Source organism: Micrasema longulum, unplaced genomic scaffold (assembly GCF_059751315.1).
Source record: "Micrasema longulum isolate JH-2025_06_02 unplaced genomic scaffold, ASM5975131v1 h1tg002470l, whole genome shotgun sequence".
Classification (NCBI taxonomy): domain Eukaryota; kingdom Metazoa; phylum Arthropoda; class Insecta; order Trichoptera; family Brachycentridae; genus Micrasema; species Micrasema longulum.
Genome location: NW_028279614.1, coordinates 2,539 through 22,402, shown reverse-complemented (window position 1 = coordinate 22,402; position 19,864 = coordinate 2,539). Strand labels below are relative to the sequence as shown.

The 19,864-nt window shown below is 33.5% G+C and overlaps 1 protein-coding gene across 4 annotated transcripts in view; it reads right to left on the bottom strand.

The window, feature by feature from the left end:
• Window positions 1-19,554, bottom strand: part of nuf (rab11 family-interacting protein nuf) — an 83,399-nt gene extending 63,845 nt beyond the window's left edge. For 2 of the 4 annotated variants that reach the window (XM_088240489.1, XM_088240492.1), the window contains exons 1-4: window positions 19,396-19,554; window positions 18,049-18,336; window positions 2,092-2,130; window positions 431-548 (exon numbers count right to left, since the gene is read on the bottom strand). In XM_088240489.1, the coding sequence (XP_088096615.1) occupies window positions 431-548; window positions 2,092-2,130; window positions 18,049-18,071 (180 nt within the window). In that variant the 5' untranslated portion in view covers window positions 18,072-18,336; window positions 19,396-19,554. Of the gene's footprint in view, window positions 1-430; window positions 549-2,091; window positions 2,131-18,048; window positions 18,337-19,375 lie in introns of all 4 variants that reach the window. The other 2 variants (XM_088240490.1, XM_088240491.1) reach the window with 2 other exon arrangements.
• Between the last annotated feature and the right edge of the window lie 310 nt (window positions 19,555-19,864).

Here is a 19,864-nt window from a genome sequence, read left to right as displayed (position 1 = left end):
GTTTTTGACCAACTCTCGTGTATATTATGTAGGTACAAATTAATAAACATTTTATGTAGCTTACTTATTTTTTTAAAAAACCGCCGCTCGCACTGCTACGGAGCGCATAGGCGGTAAGAAATGTCCCCATTTGAATTATTTTAAATTTAACTACGTGTTCTTGTTTTTAAAAAAATGATTTGCAACTATTTGCAAAACATTTTTTTAAAAACAAGAACACTCCTATGAGCTAGATTACGACACGTCTTACAGCTGCAGAACGCATGGCCGGTTCGAATTCTAGACCCTATTTGACAAATAGCTGTAAATTAATTCTATCTTCCAGAAGTATATGGCTATGGACGTTCTATCAATAAAATATAATACATGACTTGAATGCTTTAATTTTTTAATGATATGAGAGTTATATTACATAAGTAGGGGGACTGACCTTGTAGTTGAGTCCCTGGACATCTTCCTCCAGGGATACGTCGGAGTACATATCCTCGCCAGGGTCCCCCGTAGAGCCGCAGCCCGAAGAGTTGAAGCTGGACGATCGGTACAGCTGGCTGGAAAATGATTCTAAGTTGTTTAATACTTCTGGGCCCCGATTACAATGGGAAGTAAACATAATTATATGAATTTTATATTCACAAAAATGTGTACATATATTTGTATGAAAATTTTGCATACTACGCATAATTTTTAATATAGAAATTTAATTTTACTTTTTTTTTAAAGTAAATAAATTTTACGAAATAAATACATGATAAGGCAAAAGTGCAAGACTTTAAAAACAATTGCAGATAACTCTGTTAACTTCCCTTTGTAATGGCCCAAGGGTGATATTATGAATTTTCTCGGGGGGTAGAGAAGAAAGGAGTGTAGGGATTGATTTTTTTTGCGTGCGATTACACTTTGCTACATATATGGCCGCACTGATGATTAAACTGGGTTCGACCGGTTTATCAACCCTTTGCACCACTGTGTGCGGAAAGGGGATGATGATATGGATTTGTACGGTTGTCTGAAACGCCTATGTCTCGAATCACGTGAAAATGATGTCTATCTCTGTTATCATTATCATTCCCGTTTTAGCAAATAAAGTATGAATAGTAGATACGTAGAAATTGATGAACTTACAATGTTAATAGATACTCTTTTTTACTTGCTTCGTCTTAAAAAAGTATATTTTACGCGTTTGGTGGGAAATCGTAGGATTCGAATGACTGACTACAGCCTTAAAAAGTCTGAAGTGGTAACATTTTACATTAGTTAAAATGTTTGATCAAAAAGTCAATGCTTTCGATATAAATAATACATCTTATGTATATATACACAGCGTGAATTTTTATAACATAAAATCTTCTGTGAACAAATACTTTTTAATGTTTATAGTATGTTGCGTGTTGTTGAGCATCGAAATACTACGAATTTAAATGTATTTGACTTGTAAAATATGCAAATATTTCAAAATACTTGTATCAACGTTTTATTTCATATTCTTGAAATTTTGTTCATCTATTCTTAATTCCAACTAAAAATATCGTTCCTATCATAGCTACACTGACACCTATCGACAAAAAGGTAAGTTACATTTTCAACTTAGAAATCTGCTGTATCGATATTACGGTGTGAAACTTAGCTAACACCGCGGGAAACCATCCACGCTTCAACTACGATTCTACAAGTAGGAGTACAAGTACAAGTGGAACTTCCGCCAAACTGAAACAGTTTCGCAAAAAATAATTAAACTGTTAGTGTTGCTGCCAAAAACTGTTTTTTAAGAAACACGAGGTGGCTACGATTTTGCCACACTGCACGAAAAACTGAATTTACTGTTTATTTAGTAAACAGTTTAACATAGCCGGCTATTTTTTTGTTTTCGTGGGGATCAGGGTAGACACATATTTACCACTCTAAAACTTCGAGAAAACTGCTATTATTTCATAAAAATAACAAATTTTGATCAAGATGTTTAAAAATCTGGAGAATTACCATCGAATTCGGTAAATCGATAGATTGCTCCCAAAATCGGTAGAGTTGGCAAAGCTGCATACAAGTACAATCAATCTAAAAACTACATAAAAAATAATTATTTTAAATAAATACCTGGCTAAGGCATTGGATCCAAGTTGTCTTTTGCCTGATCTGAAAGAAAGAAATAAAATATTATTACAAAATGTATTGATGAAAAAATTATGTCAAAATAAAGGTTTATTATAATAAAACTATATCAACATTAAATAAATAATATAAGATGTAAGAAAACAGTTCCGTTTGTGAAATAAAATCAGAACCCTGGACGAGTGTTTTCGACTCGCTGACTACTTTTTGTATCACTAAAAAAATTAATGAAATGAAAAATGTAAATTAAGCGGTGGGTGGTTAGCGCGTTAGCCTACCATGCTTGAGGTCCTAGGTTCAATTCCTGGCAATGTGAATATAAAATATTAATTATGAAAGTTGTTCTACTCGTGCAATGTTTTATTGTGGTGAAAATGTTTACCTTATGACCATATTTCAGTTGATCGAAATGTACCAATTCAGTGCTTTATGCACCACTGGATGCAGGTAGGGTAAAAAATACAGAAAAATATACATTTACACATACTCATTTATTTTATTAAAAATATTTTTTTTAAATAAATAAATATTTGCATTTTTGATTTGCCGTAATATTTTAATTTTGGGGGCTATCTTGTGAGTTGCAAATAAGTCGATATTCGGACCGGTTCAGACGGGTTATACAAGTCCACACAGCACGGTAAAATCACATGGGATGGATCGATTCTTATATATTTTATATTTATTTTTTGTGGCAGGCAAACGCACAACTGCTTAGTGCGTTTGCCTGCCACGAAACTACGATGCCAACGGTATCAATATTTAATACAAAACGTTACGCGCCCTATAGGAAAAAGGCACGTATTACGTTACCGCGCTATACTTGTACGGTGTTTATAGAATTTAAATTTCGATTTACAATGTTTTCTAGAAGCGCACTCGGCGGGCATGACGTGTGACGTCAAACTACGACGGCGTGCTATTTTGTATGTGCTCACTTTTGAACCCGAAAATTGCAAATGAAAAATTGTTTTTCATACATTGAATTGTCAATTTCCACTTTAAAAATCCAATGTATTTTTAACGCCATTCCGATTTTGCGAAAATACTCTATTTTACCGTGTCGGTCGTACGGATCTGTACGAAAAATCGGGAATCAAAAAGCGGCCTGACTCATAAACCTGGTCCGCGATTATGACGGGAAGCTAAGGATGTCAAACCTTCACAATGAAGGTATAGATAAATTCTCACGAGCGAATCCAAAGATACACTACCGACCCCCACCTTTAAGTTTTGGGTAGGTACATCGATATGTAACAAGGGGAAGCGTGCGTCACGGTACACATATCAACGCACTAAAATGACATAGCTTTGTTATAACGTCATAGTTGAAGACAAATTCTTCCGGGCGATTACGAAGATAAACTACCGAACCCACTACCTTTAAATTTTGATGAAAGAATATCGGTTTGTACCGACGGGTCTAGTACCTTTGTATCTACTAATCTTTGTGAGCTTTTTTTCCAATTTATGTTAGCTTAATTTTAAGATGTATTTTTCCAAAGTGTATTTATGTTATTATATTTCTATGAAAATAATAAATGTACGAAAAAAATTTACATATATCTACGCTTTAAAAGTAACAAGAATTTCATTCCATCGAGCAATTTTTCCTTTAATTACGATTTATTTACATTTTTAATCGTGTTGAGGTTGGCACCTTTTTTCTTAAAAGCCTTTTGAAATGTAAGAGAGAAATAAGTCAATTTTGAAGTCGATTGAATTCGAACTGTCTTGGTTATTTTCAAAAGTCATATAAAAAACATGTTCAAGCGAGCATTTTATGCTTGAATTGGGATTTATTGGACTTTAAGTGTGCGCTTTTTATTACAGAAGTCTATTTAAATATTTACTTTTAATGAAGTAAGAAACGCGGACTAAATTTTCGGGGTCATTCATTGGTTGGATACGAACATATGACATCGAGATGACAAGTAGGTAGAATATACCGCGGTAGATAGGGATAGCACAGAAGTTAAGTATACCGTCTCGATGTGTACAGATGAAGATAGCGTTCATAATCGCGGCACTGGTTTATACAATTTGTTTGTCCTTGCTTTGTTTTCGAACTTTGTATATAGTACATTCCAACAGATCTTACATTATACCTACTACCGCCATTTTCGCCATATAATCATCAGTTTTTCACTTTGTTTGAGCGTCACTAATTTGTAAAGTTCAGGTATATTCAATTGTTTTGTTTTTTACATAGTCAAGTCTACTGTTGGAGTTAAATATGGTAAGTCGTAACTCGTGCGTCAGTTTATTTTTTAAAATTTTGTTGGCATATTTATATCTCCTTGATTTCCTGTGCCCCATAATGAAATGAGGAACTTCAGCCCTACGGAAAATTGGATAGAAAAAATGTTTTCTTGCGTGAGGTAAAAATTATAGCATGAAATTGTACGCCAAAGTTTCTTGAAAATTTACAAAAAAAATCATAATAAATATTTTAATAAAAACGCACTATTTTGAAGGACGTCACTGGTTTCTATGAAACAACCAATGATATGAGAGCTATGAAGGATATCCGGTTTGCTTACCGTACAAACCAATCGGGAGAACTGGCAGGGAAGAACTTCTGACGTCACACGTGGAGTTATTTCAGAAATACAAAACTTTAAAAAATCATAACGCTGATAGTACGATATATTCAAATAAAAGTATTTTTTTGGCTTAGTTTAATTATCTATTGCCAAATAAACAAAAAACACTAAAATTTCTCATTATATATGTAAAACATAGTTTTTATTTAACTTAGGCATCGTGCGTCAATTTCCTTTTGTTTGAACGGTATGTTTTGATATTATTTTATTAAATAAACTTGTGCTTTATCAACTAGAATGTTTATACGTATAACAATTGACATATTAATACGCATAATTATACGTATACATGCCCTGAGCTTTAAGAGTGATGACACTTAACTCATGCCCAAACGCTCAGTCATGCCCAACGCGTATTTAATCATTTTCCAGGCAGGGGTGACGTTTAGAATAGGATAAACATTGTAAAAAGGATTGTGTAACTGTTCATGAGTGCGTAAAACGATTCCAATTCAAATATAAATAACAAAAAATAAACGTCTAACTACGCCTAGCGGCGCAAGACAGGCGCCGTGGCGCAGGTGGTTAGACGGCTAACTGTGAGACTGGCGTCGCGGGTTAGATTCCTGCCAGTTGCAGGAAAGAAATCCAAGAAATATTTTTTTCTCACTTGGTCTGGGTGTTGTGGTGTATTTTTCATTGCTTCCTTCCATATCCTCTCTTTCCTACCTGCTGACAAGCCTTTGAAATAGAGGCTTACCGGGTTATTCCTTTTTTTTAATATAAAAAATTGCGAAGCTCTTCTTAGTTACGATGATGCGCTGATAGGAATACGTTTTAAAAATATAATAAACGTGAGTTAATAATATTATCTTTGGATTCCTAAAACTCCACTGAAAAGAAATAAATGGGTCGAAATTATAAGGAATTTAAGGAAAGAACCTGATTGGGATCAACTTAAAACGAATTTTAACTGTTAACGTTAAAATGAATACTTTTTTATGTGCCAAAAATGAGTATCTTTCATTTTTTGGGAATATATGCATGCTCGTTGACTGCAGCTTTGGTATAAACAAACTAACTCAGTAACTATGAGACGTTTACCTGTCACTACTTTCAAAAATATTTGACTCTATAGGGCATGTCTATGTATTATTCTATGCGTAATGTCTATGTATTATTATATGCATATGTCTATATATTATCAGTTCGTATCACCCATATTTCTTGTCGGCCCGTGTTAAGTCTCAAATATTACAAATGTTCTAGTCGTTCAATCGAATACCAAAAACATTAAAGTTTTTTCACTTACGCGCACCTTTATTGTAAATTGTAACGATCGCCATTTTCCTTCAGGCCTCAGCGACATTAGTTTCGCTTCACAAATCAGAAAAATGCACGTTCTACCTGAAAATTAGCTGTGTTGACACATATTTTCACAGTCCAATGGCCGACTGCACACCAGTATGCTGACCTGCTGATAATCATTACACGGACATTTTGAATTTTCTATAACGTTATGTTCGTTGCAAAATGGGGTGAATCAATGCGGCGGGGTGAACAAACTATATTAAATGCACTTGCGGTTATTGAAAATCAATTTTGTATCGATACCTGGACCACGATTATAAACGCTATCTATCAGAGACGGTATACACTAACATCGATTTTTATGTACAAAAATGGATATATTTGTATAAAAAATCAATTTATCTTCGTCGGTTACCCGTAATTGAACGTAGATAAGCAGAAAGCAGCCAGCCATCGAAATGTGAAACTGAGATAATAGCACCTTTGTGAAAAGAGTCAATAATCAAATCTGCAGAGCAGTTGGAATGTTTTTTACTTTGACAAATAATAAACAATGAATACATTAGTTTTTTAATATTACAAACAAGAATCTAACTATGTATTTGACCAGTTTTAATGATTTTTAAAGTAGCGTAAACTTTTCTAATGCTGTGGGTGTTTCCTGCAAATTGAGAAATGCCGTTTTTGTGATCGACACTATTTTTTTCATAAGGTGATTTTTTTGTGTAAAAGCGGCCTGGCTGTTCTTAGCAGAACATAGAATTGACCTTACTGCACCCGATAACACCAATATTTAATTTTTTCAAAATTGTGGACTGGCTGTTCTGCATAACTACGTTCAATTGAATCCGTTTAGAAGAAAAAATATAGACATATTCTATTTTATATACATAAAACATAATTTTACTTTGAAGATAAAATTAAGAATAAATTTTTAATTTCCATTAGAAAACGGACCCTGCCCCCTGATTGGAGGAGATATAACGATGATTGTCAGTAGAAATTATCGATTCGAACTATAACAGTTGTGTAAAATTTTATGACTTTTTTATTTCTTTTTAATGAACATACTTAAATATTAAGCTTGAAATTATAATTTCCATGTGCATAATCGCGGCTTGCCAGCGATTTATGTGTATTTCTGTTGTGCGCGTTGTTTTTTTTGTTTTTTTTTATTTATTGCATGTTCTTTTTTATATTTGACGAGCTGAACCCGGCAATGCTCTGCTATTGCTCGATTTGAGTTTTTGTTAAATAGATTAAATGAACACAATCGAAAGTTTGGTATCAATTATTGTATTTAGTCCAAATTAGATAATATGTACGTAAGCATTATTATTTTTGTGTTTCGGTTTAGATAAATTGTGAGGACAGAGAATTTGGATAAATAGGTGTTCGAACATTGTTTTCCTGTCACTGTCTTGCAGATGCCTCCCCGATAATGTGCGAAAAATACAACTGCATGTCAGACCTTTCGTTAGAATAGACAAAATCGACTTTTCGCTCTACCGTTTTCCGCACCTCAAAACTGAACAGTTTTTGTTATTTTTTTAGACCGAGTATCAGAATAAAATTGCGCCGTGCGCCTGAAGACAGCAGATAAACTGTGTTTTTTTACGGGTTTGGGTGGTTCTAGTTCCCATAAAACCATTTAAAAAAAAACGAAACAATATAGAGACACGCCAATTGTAAATATCTATAATGTGTAAAAAAGAGCTCTGTGCTGGTTTGGACATGTAGAGCGAATGGACAACGAAAGAACGGGTAAAAGTATATACAATGCGAATGTTCATGGATGCAGAAGTACAGGAAGACCGTGAAAGACATGGCATGACCAAATCCAACCAATACTCGAAAAAGGACATTCCGGTTAAAGTCGGAATAATCGGCGCGCGTGCATGAGAAAATCTATGAATGTGGAGGAAGCGAGATCTGAATGCAAATATAGAGTGATGTGGCGTTCTATCATCTCTGCCTACCCTTATGGGGAAGCGGCGTGACAGTTTGTTCTTGTTGTTGTTATTGTAAAAAAAAACATTTCTCTAGTGCCATAATTCAGAGAGAAAATAAGTGAATACGTTTTGTATGAAAAAAAGTCAGACTGCGTTTTCTCTTAAGATTAAACATAATTAAGTATACTTGCAAAAAATAACTAAAAAATCTTTAGTCATTGATAAGTAGGTACTTGTTTATGATTGAATTCCAAAGCTAAAAGTAATAGATATTCAAATAATACTGAATTTAAGTAGGTACTTGTTTATGCTTGAATTCCAAAACATAAAATCCAATAAAAATAAATAAATGGGTAGAAATTATAAGGAATTCAATGAAATAATCTGATGGGATCCATAAAAAAACTAATTTTGTCTGTTAACACTCAAAAACCAGCTTTTTTTATGCACAAAAAATAACCTCCGTCCATTTTTTTTGTATCCGCATTCTCGGCGAATGCAACTCTGGTGATGGATAAAAAAATATCGCTCGTAACTTTTTTTTACTTAGTAAACTGAAGATTTTATGAGCTTTAAACCTTCTCGCGGCGAAGATGTACATTTATCTTAAAACCGCACGTAAATCGGACCGGTAGTTACTGAGTCCATCGAGGAGAACCATTCGAACATTGCCTTTTATATATATATAGATAGATAGATAGATAGATAGATAGAAGATAGATAGATAGAAAATAGATAGATAGAAGATAGATAGATAGATAGATAGATAGATAGATAGATAGATAGATAGATAGATAGATAGATAGATAGATAGATAGATAGATAGATAGATAGATAGATAGAAGATAGATATGCCATGTATTTTTTAATGCTGTTTAAGTTCTATGTACTATACTCGTATATGGGATATTGATTGTTGAAGTTTTGTACATATATTCGTCCCAACCCAACACAGGACTTTGGTTCCATGGAGTTTGGGCTTATGTTAAATTAATATGCTGTGAATAAAATAAATAAATAAAATATGTCTACTTTATCTCGATTTATTGCTGTGCCGATGTCTCGATTTATGTGTAAACACAAGAACCTGACTCTTTTTTGGCTAGTTCAACCTGAATTTTTCATGTTAAATAAAGGTTTAATTAAAATAAATTCATGTATACATTTATGTGCGTTAATCAATATATATATGAATATATAATATATATATATATACCAACTAATGTAACTAGGAACATAACATAATGTAAATGAATGCTTCGACACGGGTTGTGCCCAGCGAGGTGTTCATATGGACAATAAAAAAAAAAGTGTTCTCAATAAATAAATGTTACTATAATTAGAAGAGAATATTTGGAAGACGTCACAGAATAAATGTAAATATTGTAAGCACTTAGTAATAAAAAGAATACAATAGTTTTACTGTTCCTATTTTCTGATTTTTTAAATATTATTTACATAATTTAATTTACTTTATTTTTGGTTAGACTGTAAGAGATTGCCAATGGCAATAAGTCAATTTTTTAACCATGTATACGAGCATGCCTTTGATTTCTTCTTCTTGTTGTTATATTGTATGTAGATATCGTTCTGTCTGTAAATCTGAAATCAGTACTTAATTATTATTAAGTTAATTGAGACAACATTAATAAAAAATATTAGATAAAATAATGTCTTCATTTCAAACTTTTCATGTGTCAAAAAATTTTTGAATCTACATAGAACCTTGTTTCCCCAATGCGATGATTTGTGAGGTCCGCGACATGTTTTTGATCTACCGCAAATATGGAAATTTTCCTTTTATGAAATATATATTGTAGAACATTATTTTATTTTTATGGCATCCCAAATAAATTAATGAAAAATGTATTCATATTGTAACATGTTTTCTGTTACTATTATTAGGGGGATTCCCGAACTGTGTATTGTTTCTCGAAACTAACGAATCTTGGCTTAAAAATGCGGTCGATGATGGGCAGTACCTATCTTTGGGATAATGCCTAATTAACTATGAATTTTACAAAACCTAAATAGAGGCCTTAACTGTCAGATTAGTCACTTACACACGCACTGCGTCTGGCAACAACTTAATAATATTGACAGAAATGTTAATGAATTATATTATAACTACGACATGAAAATAGACGCACTGTATCTAAATTATGCTATTTACATAAATTATTAAATAATAAAGTAGACTCTTTTAACCTACTCTCCAAAATTAATCTTAATGTCCCCTTTCGCGTGACAAGAAATAAGTATTTGTTCCATCTGCCAGTCTGTAGCACTAACTATGCAATACACTCTTTCCTCTATCGTTCTTGCTCTAACTATAATGCTTTTTTTTCATCTATTGATATATTTTACATCCCCCGTAATTAATTAAAAAATAAATTAAGACTCATTATTTCTGGCTGCGATATGATCCCACTTACTATTTGATGATGCTCACACTTACACACACCTGAACACTTACTCCCACACTAATACACATAAACACACATCTACACTTACTCTCGTACAAATACACATAAACACACCCTTTTGCTGTAACATAATTTAATAATATGTATGATTCTTGTTTAGAAACGCTGGTCTGTCTTTAAACCGTATTTTTTTAAAATGTTATTATGTCATTGTCGATTGTTTGTTTCATTAAAATAAATAAATCCCTTAAGTTGTATTTCTTCTTCAAAAAGTTAAAGTGTTTGTTTCTGCGGCCCTCCAATCTATTTCGTTATTTGGATTGGCCCAGGATCGTATCTGGTTTGGACAGCCCTGCACTAGATGCAGCACCCATCTTGTGTTCCGATCAAATTAGGTTCCGGAACTTTACTTGCAGTCAGACAGTTAGTCTTTTTTACTCTGCGGCGCGTTAAGCACGGCAACTTTGACGCGACAACGCTCATTATTCAGAACATAATTTAAAACTATCGTTATATGAAGAATCTCTATTTAATTGTAACTCAGCGTATCCACCCAGTACGTCATTCAGTAATGGTACCTGCCACGTACGTACCCGATGCGATTTTCACTATTTTCCGGTTTAATATCTATTCCGATATACGCACGATATAATTGATTAGTGTTTTATTGCCGTGTATTATGCTTCCAGGCAGGTGCCGGTGAGTGGTAAATGCTGATGGCATTGCGAAGTTTCAACGTAACACAGAGTACAAATCAGACACGAATGCCGTTGCGGATGACAGATTTAAACACATCAAAGAAAATTTCGGATTTGCCATATTTTGAATATCGATGGTCCCTAGGAAAAGTTTATTCTTTATCTTTATTTCGGCTTCAGCGGATCAATTACAAACGCTGTCTTCATCGGTACATATCGAGAAGATATAAATAATCAATATTCGTGTACGAAAATGTGTATGTTCCCATGAAAATTTAAAGAAAAAATGCATTCATATTCTATTATAACATTTTACTTTGTAGACGCTTTAATCGGGGCCTCGATTATGATGGGAAGATAAAGACGTCATACCTTTACCATGACGGTGTAGTTGAAGATAAATTCTCTCTAGCGATTACGAAGATACATTACCGACCCCTACCTTCAAGTTTTGGGTAGGTACATCGATATGAAACAAGGGGAATCGTACGTCACGGTACACATATCTACGCACTAAAATGACGTTGCTTCAGTATGACGTCATAGTTGAAGATTAAATTCTCCTGACAGATTACTAAGATAGGCTACCGATACCCCAGCAGTTTTTATGTAAGTACATCGGTTTGTATCGACGCGACGGGTCTAGATCTAGAACCCTTTGATACGCTTATCTACGCATTAAGTGACAAAAATTTTGTTCCGCCGAGTAAGTTCCTTTAATTACGATTTACTTAAATTTTCAATAGTTTTGAGGTTGGCACTTTTTTTCTTAAAAGCCTATTGAAAATATGAGAGAGAAATAAGTAAATTTGAAGTCGAATTAAATTCTAACATGACTGTCAGTTTCCGAAACGAGTGGCTAGATGCAAAAAAGAATGTCGCTAGATTCTGCCCTATTAACAAATAAGAATATCTAGGCGTAATAAAGTTGTCACTACAAAAAAATAATTAGTTATTTTATTTTTTCCGTCTGTTTTACTATCTTCCGGAGTGTACGTATAGAGATGTTAAAGGAGCCGGCTTTGTAATTGCTCGGTAGATAAAGACAGACGATCATTAAGCTCAGTGTCTCGGTAAATGTCAAAAGTTATATCAAAATCATGTTCAAGCGAGCATTTTTTGCTTGAATTGGGGCTCATTGGAGTTTAAAATCGCTTTGAAGTGAGTACTTATTATCACAGATGCCTATTTAAAATATAAATGGGAACTATTTGTAATATTGATGACGTAAGGAATGCAGACCAAATTGTTGCGGCCATTCATTGGTTTGTTTCGATCATATGATGTCGATATGACAAGTAGGTAGAACATACCGAGATAGATACAGATAATACAGAAGTTAAGTATACCGTCTCGATATATACAGATAAAGATAGCGTTCGTAATTGAAGCCCTGGTGGCAGTGCAGGAACAGGGCAATATTGCAGTGAAAACACTCCCTACACATAATAAGAAGCAGTTATAAAGATCGACGATGTTTTTTTTTGTTAAAATTAGATTTTTTTAAATTTGAAATTTATAAACCGCGATTATAATTATTGAATTTAAGTACACTGCTTTCATTGCCCCTTTCACTTTAAGTTTGGTCAATTTTATGGCGGGCTAATGTCGGATGTTGCTACGCTCAAGAGGACAGCCCCTGATTTCACCGATTTTCCGTTCAGCTTTGCCAAAAGCAAAATATGAAGCAGGACCCTTCAACTCTGTAACGATCGTTATTTGAGTGAACCTACCGGAAGTATTACTAAAACGTTTTTCCCAACAATTTTCCATGCCTATGATTTCAGGAGAATGCAGAAAGCTGGCTACGAGCTCACCCAGATTCTCCTGGGTCACGGTGGGTTCATGAGCTACCTGCATCGCTTCAAGCTCTCCTCGACAGCTGCCCATGCGACGATGAAACTCCTCAAGATTTCCCTCACCTGTTGATGCATTGCCCCTTGTTCAGCTTTTAAAAACAACAGCTGGAGGCGCGATGCAGAAGTCTGGGTGAAATCTTTGCGACATCCCATCGGTGATGGGTAATAAAGAACTCACACGAGAGGTAGTATCATACATGATAAATATAGTGCAGGCAATTGGTAAAATAAACCAAAGTAGAGAACAGAATGCCGAACACTCTTCTAGTGGAACGGAAGGCCGGTTGACAACTGTCAACAAAAACTGATATTAAAAAAAAATTTAAAAAAAATCAGGTAGTGTTCCATGGACCGGAATAAATAAAAATCGGATGGTGCTATGTCTGGGGAATATGGGGATGTGGTACAACCTCCAAGTTTTGCTGCCTTATTTTTACTTAGGATCATCTTGCTGCATGCGGCAAGGCATTATCATGTTGCAATATTACCCCTTTAAAAAATATATATATATTTGTCACAAGACGATGGATTGTAATATTGCGTATAAAACACGTTTTTACATGTTCACGCTCTGAGCTAGACTGAAGCAAACATTCCACACTAAAAATAATTAATTACTTATGGGTACACCTAATATAATGAATAAACGCTGGTCTGCAGCAAAGAAAAACAAAAGACTGACAAAAAAGGTCTCAACAAAATTTCCTTTCTAATTATGTAATGTCATAAGATATACAAGGTGATGATTTGTTACGCAGCTAAATCTACCTACAGTAACAGAAGAAAACGCGTAGGAGTAAATAATACAATGTATGACACAAAGGATGATTCAATCCTTCAGAAACAGCTCAAGATCCTTCTTTGGAAGGCTATTAACATACATTTATTAATTCATAAATAAGAAAGCGTTTTTCAATACTGCTCAAGAAAATTATTATCATTTAAATATTTTAACTTTGCCTAAATCTTCTAGGGAGATTACCGAAATTGGTCAATATTTCAACGGGAGATGGAGATCTCTTACACAAACATTTGTAAAACATAAAATATTGGCTATAGTTTTATCATCTGACACAAATAAAATACTTTCAGGCGTTTCCTAATAGGTGAAATAGTTTTGTAAAATTTCACTCACATCAATAAGCGTTTATAATATGTTAGTTACCAACAGCAAAAAATCAACGGATAGCAGGCGCGTTCCGCCCATACATACTGTGGCTGCGTCGCATTCCTTGACTATTTGAAAATAATAATACGTAGGTTATTATTTTAAAATATATATATGAAAAGTAAATCTTCAAATATTCCTAAAATTATCTTATTTCGTATTTCCTGTCAAGGTACTGAATATAAAGGTACCTTGGCATTGACAGTATTCGTTAGATATGCTGGAAACTGGATACTAATCTTCATTTTAAGTGCAGTCCTATTACAAATGATCGAATTTCCGCGCACGCGCATTAAGGTTCATAGCGTTGTCATATTGCTCTACAAGACTCGTAGAGATAAGAGCATCCAACTCACACAATACAAAGAAAAAACGACCAATAAGATAAAGCACAAATATTCAAGTAGCGTCTTATTGAAATTTGGCCAAAATCGAAGAACATCTCGAGTTTTAGGTACTTATGGAAAATGTATATTGCATCATTTTCGTAATATAATACCTTAAGCGTACTTTATAAAAGTAATTCTTTGCTAAATTGATTTTAATTAGATATTTACCTATACTTATGTACTGTCATGCCTACTAAAAGTGAAGGCATGATTTTTTGTCACCATCCCTACTGATAATATTCACCGCACGCGCCTGACGGATAGGTAAAAATAAAACGTTTATGTATAAAGGCTCAAGATGGTTGAGAATCAACCCAGGACTAAATGCATGGTGGTTCAATGTGGTTCACGAATTTAACGCCTGAATATTCTTGAATCAGTAGTTTAAATCAACATTTAAATAAAAATGTCCGAATCATTGTACACGAGTAATGAATTTAGCTCCCTAGACAGTTTATCTAAATTAAGAGATACATAATTAATTTTAAACGTCAAAAATAAACAGATGTATTCAATTTAATAAATATAGATGTTAAGACATAGGCAGAATGTGAATGTAGAGATTGTAAATTAAACCGGCCAATGCTATAGCTATATTTCTTTTTCAAAAATAATCGCCATGTCTGTTGAATTACTGTCATAATTAGATCTCTTGTTGATAGTTTATGTTCTTTAATGATAAAAAAAACTCATTTTTGCGAAAGAAACAGAGTTGCAACAAATTGAATTAATGGTATTATTAACATGGGAATATTTCTCAAGGAGAGTAACGCTTTACAAGAAGAAGATATTTATGTGCTACGGGCGAAAAATGACTTGAATTTTTGATTTATACATACATCGTGTGAGAAAATCTTGCGATTGAAATGATTTATATTCGCTTATATTACACACACATACGCACGCGCTCATGTGTATTCAATAAAAACAACTTATTAATTAATTACAAAAATATTATGATCATAGCCACTGGATTAATTTATTAATAAGCCAGCAGTTTTACCATCAAATGGCAGCGGATTTATGGAAAATTTCACAAGCATATACAGATAGAAAATATTCAGTTGATCAAAGCGTGCAAAAGAACATAAAATTGCAAATGATATTAATTTTATGCGAGGTCTATATACCTACTTCCATCTACTAAAGATATACTGAACACGTGAGCGTATATTTTTTAAATATTCAGATAAAAGAGGTTGATTTACAAATAAAAAAAATGTTTGTAAAAAACAAAATTTATTTTAAGTAGTTTCACCAAAAGAAAAAAAAACACAAACCGTTAAGTTAAAATTAAATTGAGGATGGCATTTTGTTTTGTTTTTTTTAATCTTAAGTTAGCAATGAGATGCACTGAATACCTGGAAAAAAAATCACCAAAACACGCTAAAAATCGGTTTCAACAATAAAAATATATCAAAGTCTTACACGATAGAATATCGCGTTTTCAAAAAAATAAATTTTATCGTGTGTAATCTCCAATTTTGATAATGTTTTTTGGGCGCTAATGAAATATAAAAGAAAACTATAAACTCACAATTAGATTACCTTCGGGTTAAGTTGTAAGATGTAATTTTTAAAACAAAGATTGTTCACGCGATTTGACGCGAATCACAAAAAACCCAGTTCTGAAAACTTCTGTTTCAAGCGAATGTCGGGTTTTAAATAAATAGTATTTAATTGTAAGATCTATGTATGAGAAGATAATTATTTAACTAGTGGTAAACTATGGAACATTATGTTATGTACTACTTATTTATATAATTTATTACTGGCATTATTTTTATGTCCCAAAAGTCGGTACTTGCAAACGAGTTTTCACAAGAAAAAATAGAATAAAAATGATTTTATAATATTCAAAACATATACAAAATGTTATACGAAAAAAAACAAATATAAGAAATTAGAATGAAGCGAATATACTAGTATTTTCATATTTCACAATTTCAGACGCTTTTTAGCGAGATTATTATGTATTTTAACCCATTAAATCTGGAGATTGCGACGATCTTTGTTATAACTTTTAGTCATTTTTTAAAACAAAAAAGAATCGATAATATTTTTGAATTATAGTGAGAAAATGTGCACCCCGTCGCAACATAAGATTTTTGAAATGCACAAATGTGTGCACACCGTAATCAACGTGTTTTATATTTATTTATTGGTTAAAATAAATTACTCTTAGGTACAAAATAATTGTTAAATTAACTCTACGAATCAACCTACAAATGAAAAACCATTTTGTCAATAAATTAAGACACTATTAATTGATTTGGTGTTAATTTTGTAGAACTCCATATTTAAACTTATAATATTAGAACACTGATTTCTAATATTATAAGTTTAAATTAAGACACCTTTCTCTCATTGGTGATAAAAAATAGCAATTTTTTGTCCGTATGAACTCTGGTTCAGCATTTCAGATTCGTATAAAAAAAACACGCCTTAATCACGTCGTTATTTTAATATTTCCAATCAAAAATGAATTAATTTAGGCTTTTTAATTAGCGAAAAATAATAAATTACACTGCCCGCAATAGCACAGGATATCAATGAGAAAAACAGGCTTTCCCCGCATTGGCATCCGTTAATTAAAATTATTGAGATTGAAATTTATTGCAATATAGACAAAACATTTTTAAGAAAGTAATATGGAAGTCTAGGCAATAACAGGGCTTACGACCCGTCATTGGTTGGTTTAAGTGGCCACTTTACACAATGTGTAACATTAACTATTACGTCTATGTTTAAACATCCATATTTCATCAACTCTTCCATCAATTGATTTTTGTTAAATAAGAGCTGAAACCTTTATCAATGTGGTTGAGAATCATCTGACTGAATTATTTATTCTTCTTCTTTCTTTGTCCACGTCTGCCCCTAAGTGGAGAATGTGGACATCACCAGAAGGCTGACTATCACCAGCACTCTTGCCTCCTCCCACGTCAATCCCGCGTCCCTTAGTTCCGCCTAATAAAGCCGAAAGAAGTAGGTGTGAAGAAGAGGCAACTTAGGTGTAGGTTCTCCTGAGTTGTGCGCAGCACGTGTCCAATTCATGTCCACCGCCGCATCCTCAAAACGATCGTTATTAGAGACTTCAACTGGTTTTATTCCTGATAAGTCGTGTACGGACCATATTTCCACTAAAAAATCTCAGAGTAAAAATTTGCTAGAGAAGCCATTTAGCTCTGTCGCATAGAATTGCGCGTTTCATTTTTTTGTTTTGGTTTTTAGTTTAACTACAAACGTGTAATGGATGATTTCGGTTTGTGCTTGCAATTCTCGACCTGAGTACCTAGGGCCCGTTACATTGCTGTAAACTGTAGATAACAATGTGCGACTCGACGATACATAATGATATGTATTCTCTAACAGAGCAATTAAATTAATTATCTCACCTACACTTTTACTTCGCAGTCAACAGTCTTCAGATGGAAGAGTTGAAGAAATGAGGATGTTTATGATTACACAGTGTGTAAAGTGGTCACTTAAACCCACCAATAAAACCCAGCCTTGCCTGCAAACATTTAGACTTACTTAAAATATTGTTAATTGTATTCATATCGAATGCAATATACAGAGAAAGTACTTACCCATTTTTACGATATTTGTACATGTCCTTTACACTTCGTTAAAAAATATCACATTGCTAAACTAAATTTAATTTATTCATATCGAAAGATTTGCGATTAAAGCTAAATCTTTTACAGCACTTGTTGAAATTGAAATTGATTCCAGAGCACATAACACAGCACTAAAATTATGATCTTGTATCATTCTGAACGAACTGTTTTCACATTACCAATTTGACAGTTGTTACTTCGTCATGTTTCACAACACGTTTTGACGTTAACTGTCGCAACACGACCTAATAACAAACACTGAAATAACACATCATTAGTATACCGTCTGGTCCGACAAAAACACAGGTAAGTACGGAATAAGGTACCCACTTGACAAACGAAACAGAAACACACAAAAGCAATTTTTAACAATTTTAAACAAAGCTCTTTTATTTCGCTACCAACAATGGGCCATTAGGTACTCTTGAAAAATGAGCGCGGAATTTAAATAACGAAAAAATGACAACCATTTCAAATTGACGAAGCTATATCTGTCAAAAACGAATAATGAAGAATACGTTTAGTATGAAAAAAGACAATCGTTTCAATCGAACAAGTTTCACTTGTTCATAAGAACGCATATTTTCAACTCTAATGAGGGAGTTCGTTGGTTTTGAAATTACTATCAAACTACGCCAATTTTTACTATTTTTATGTATCGTATCATCATCGCTATGAGTTTTTAAAGTTATTTTAATATTGAAATAACACCGCCCGTGACGTCATGAGTTCAAGTCGGTGAGTATTCCAGGCATTTCAAAGGAGAACCCTGTACCCGTCAAAACACACTAAACATTGAAAAACAGGGCTATCCGGAAACAGGAAATGTATCATAACACATAATAACGCTATAATTGATGGGTGTACGTGAACATTTTTATTAAAACCATTTTTCTTCATACATTTTCGATAAACTTCGCCTTAGAATTAACTGCTCTAAATTTTATCGCGTGTAAGAAAACAATTTTTATATCCAATTTCCTGTAGCACTGAACTTCTTAATTAAGGCCTGCATAGATAAAAATGAGGACTGCCATAGGAGGCTATACAAAAAAATCGTGAGAAATGCACTGAAATTTTGGTTTTTATTTACCAACAATTCGATTATTTCACTTTAAATTTTAAAAAATAAAAAATAAAATTGGAATTTGTTGAAAATTGGTTGGCGAGTCTCGCGGTATATTTCCCGCCCGAATATTCGATTCAAAGTTGACACATTTCAAATGTCGAAGGTGCTAATCTGTTTTTAAACGCGGGGTAATTTTGATTAACTAGAAAATCAAGTAAGAACAATGACTGGAATTCGAAAATGAGTACTGGCTGGCAACTGGCAACACTGGGCAGGTAGGTGAGCGCGATCGCCGAATGGGAATGCGTTCATCCGCGCACGCGCTCATTAACAGTTAGATTCAAAATCGTTTTTGTTTCCCGCCATGGTCGCGCATGACATGCCGATCGCGCGGGCAATGAATGACTAAAGAACGAATGGCCACTATATTGTACGGGGAACCGCGATCTAATACAATGCGAATGTAATTATGTAGTACCTAGTATCCACATTCGTTTTCACGGATCCGATACATATGACGTGGTGTAAACAGATAAATACACTTACCTGATCATTGTATTATTAAGTTAGCATACAGAGAATCCGATTTAACTGAAATTCCGCTTTGATCTGCAGATTTTAAGATAGTTGAGTTGTTTTGGTAGAAAATATGAAAGTTTGTATAAAAAGTTCGATCAAATTTGAACCCCCCTCACCCCTCATTCTCAACAAACACAA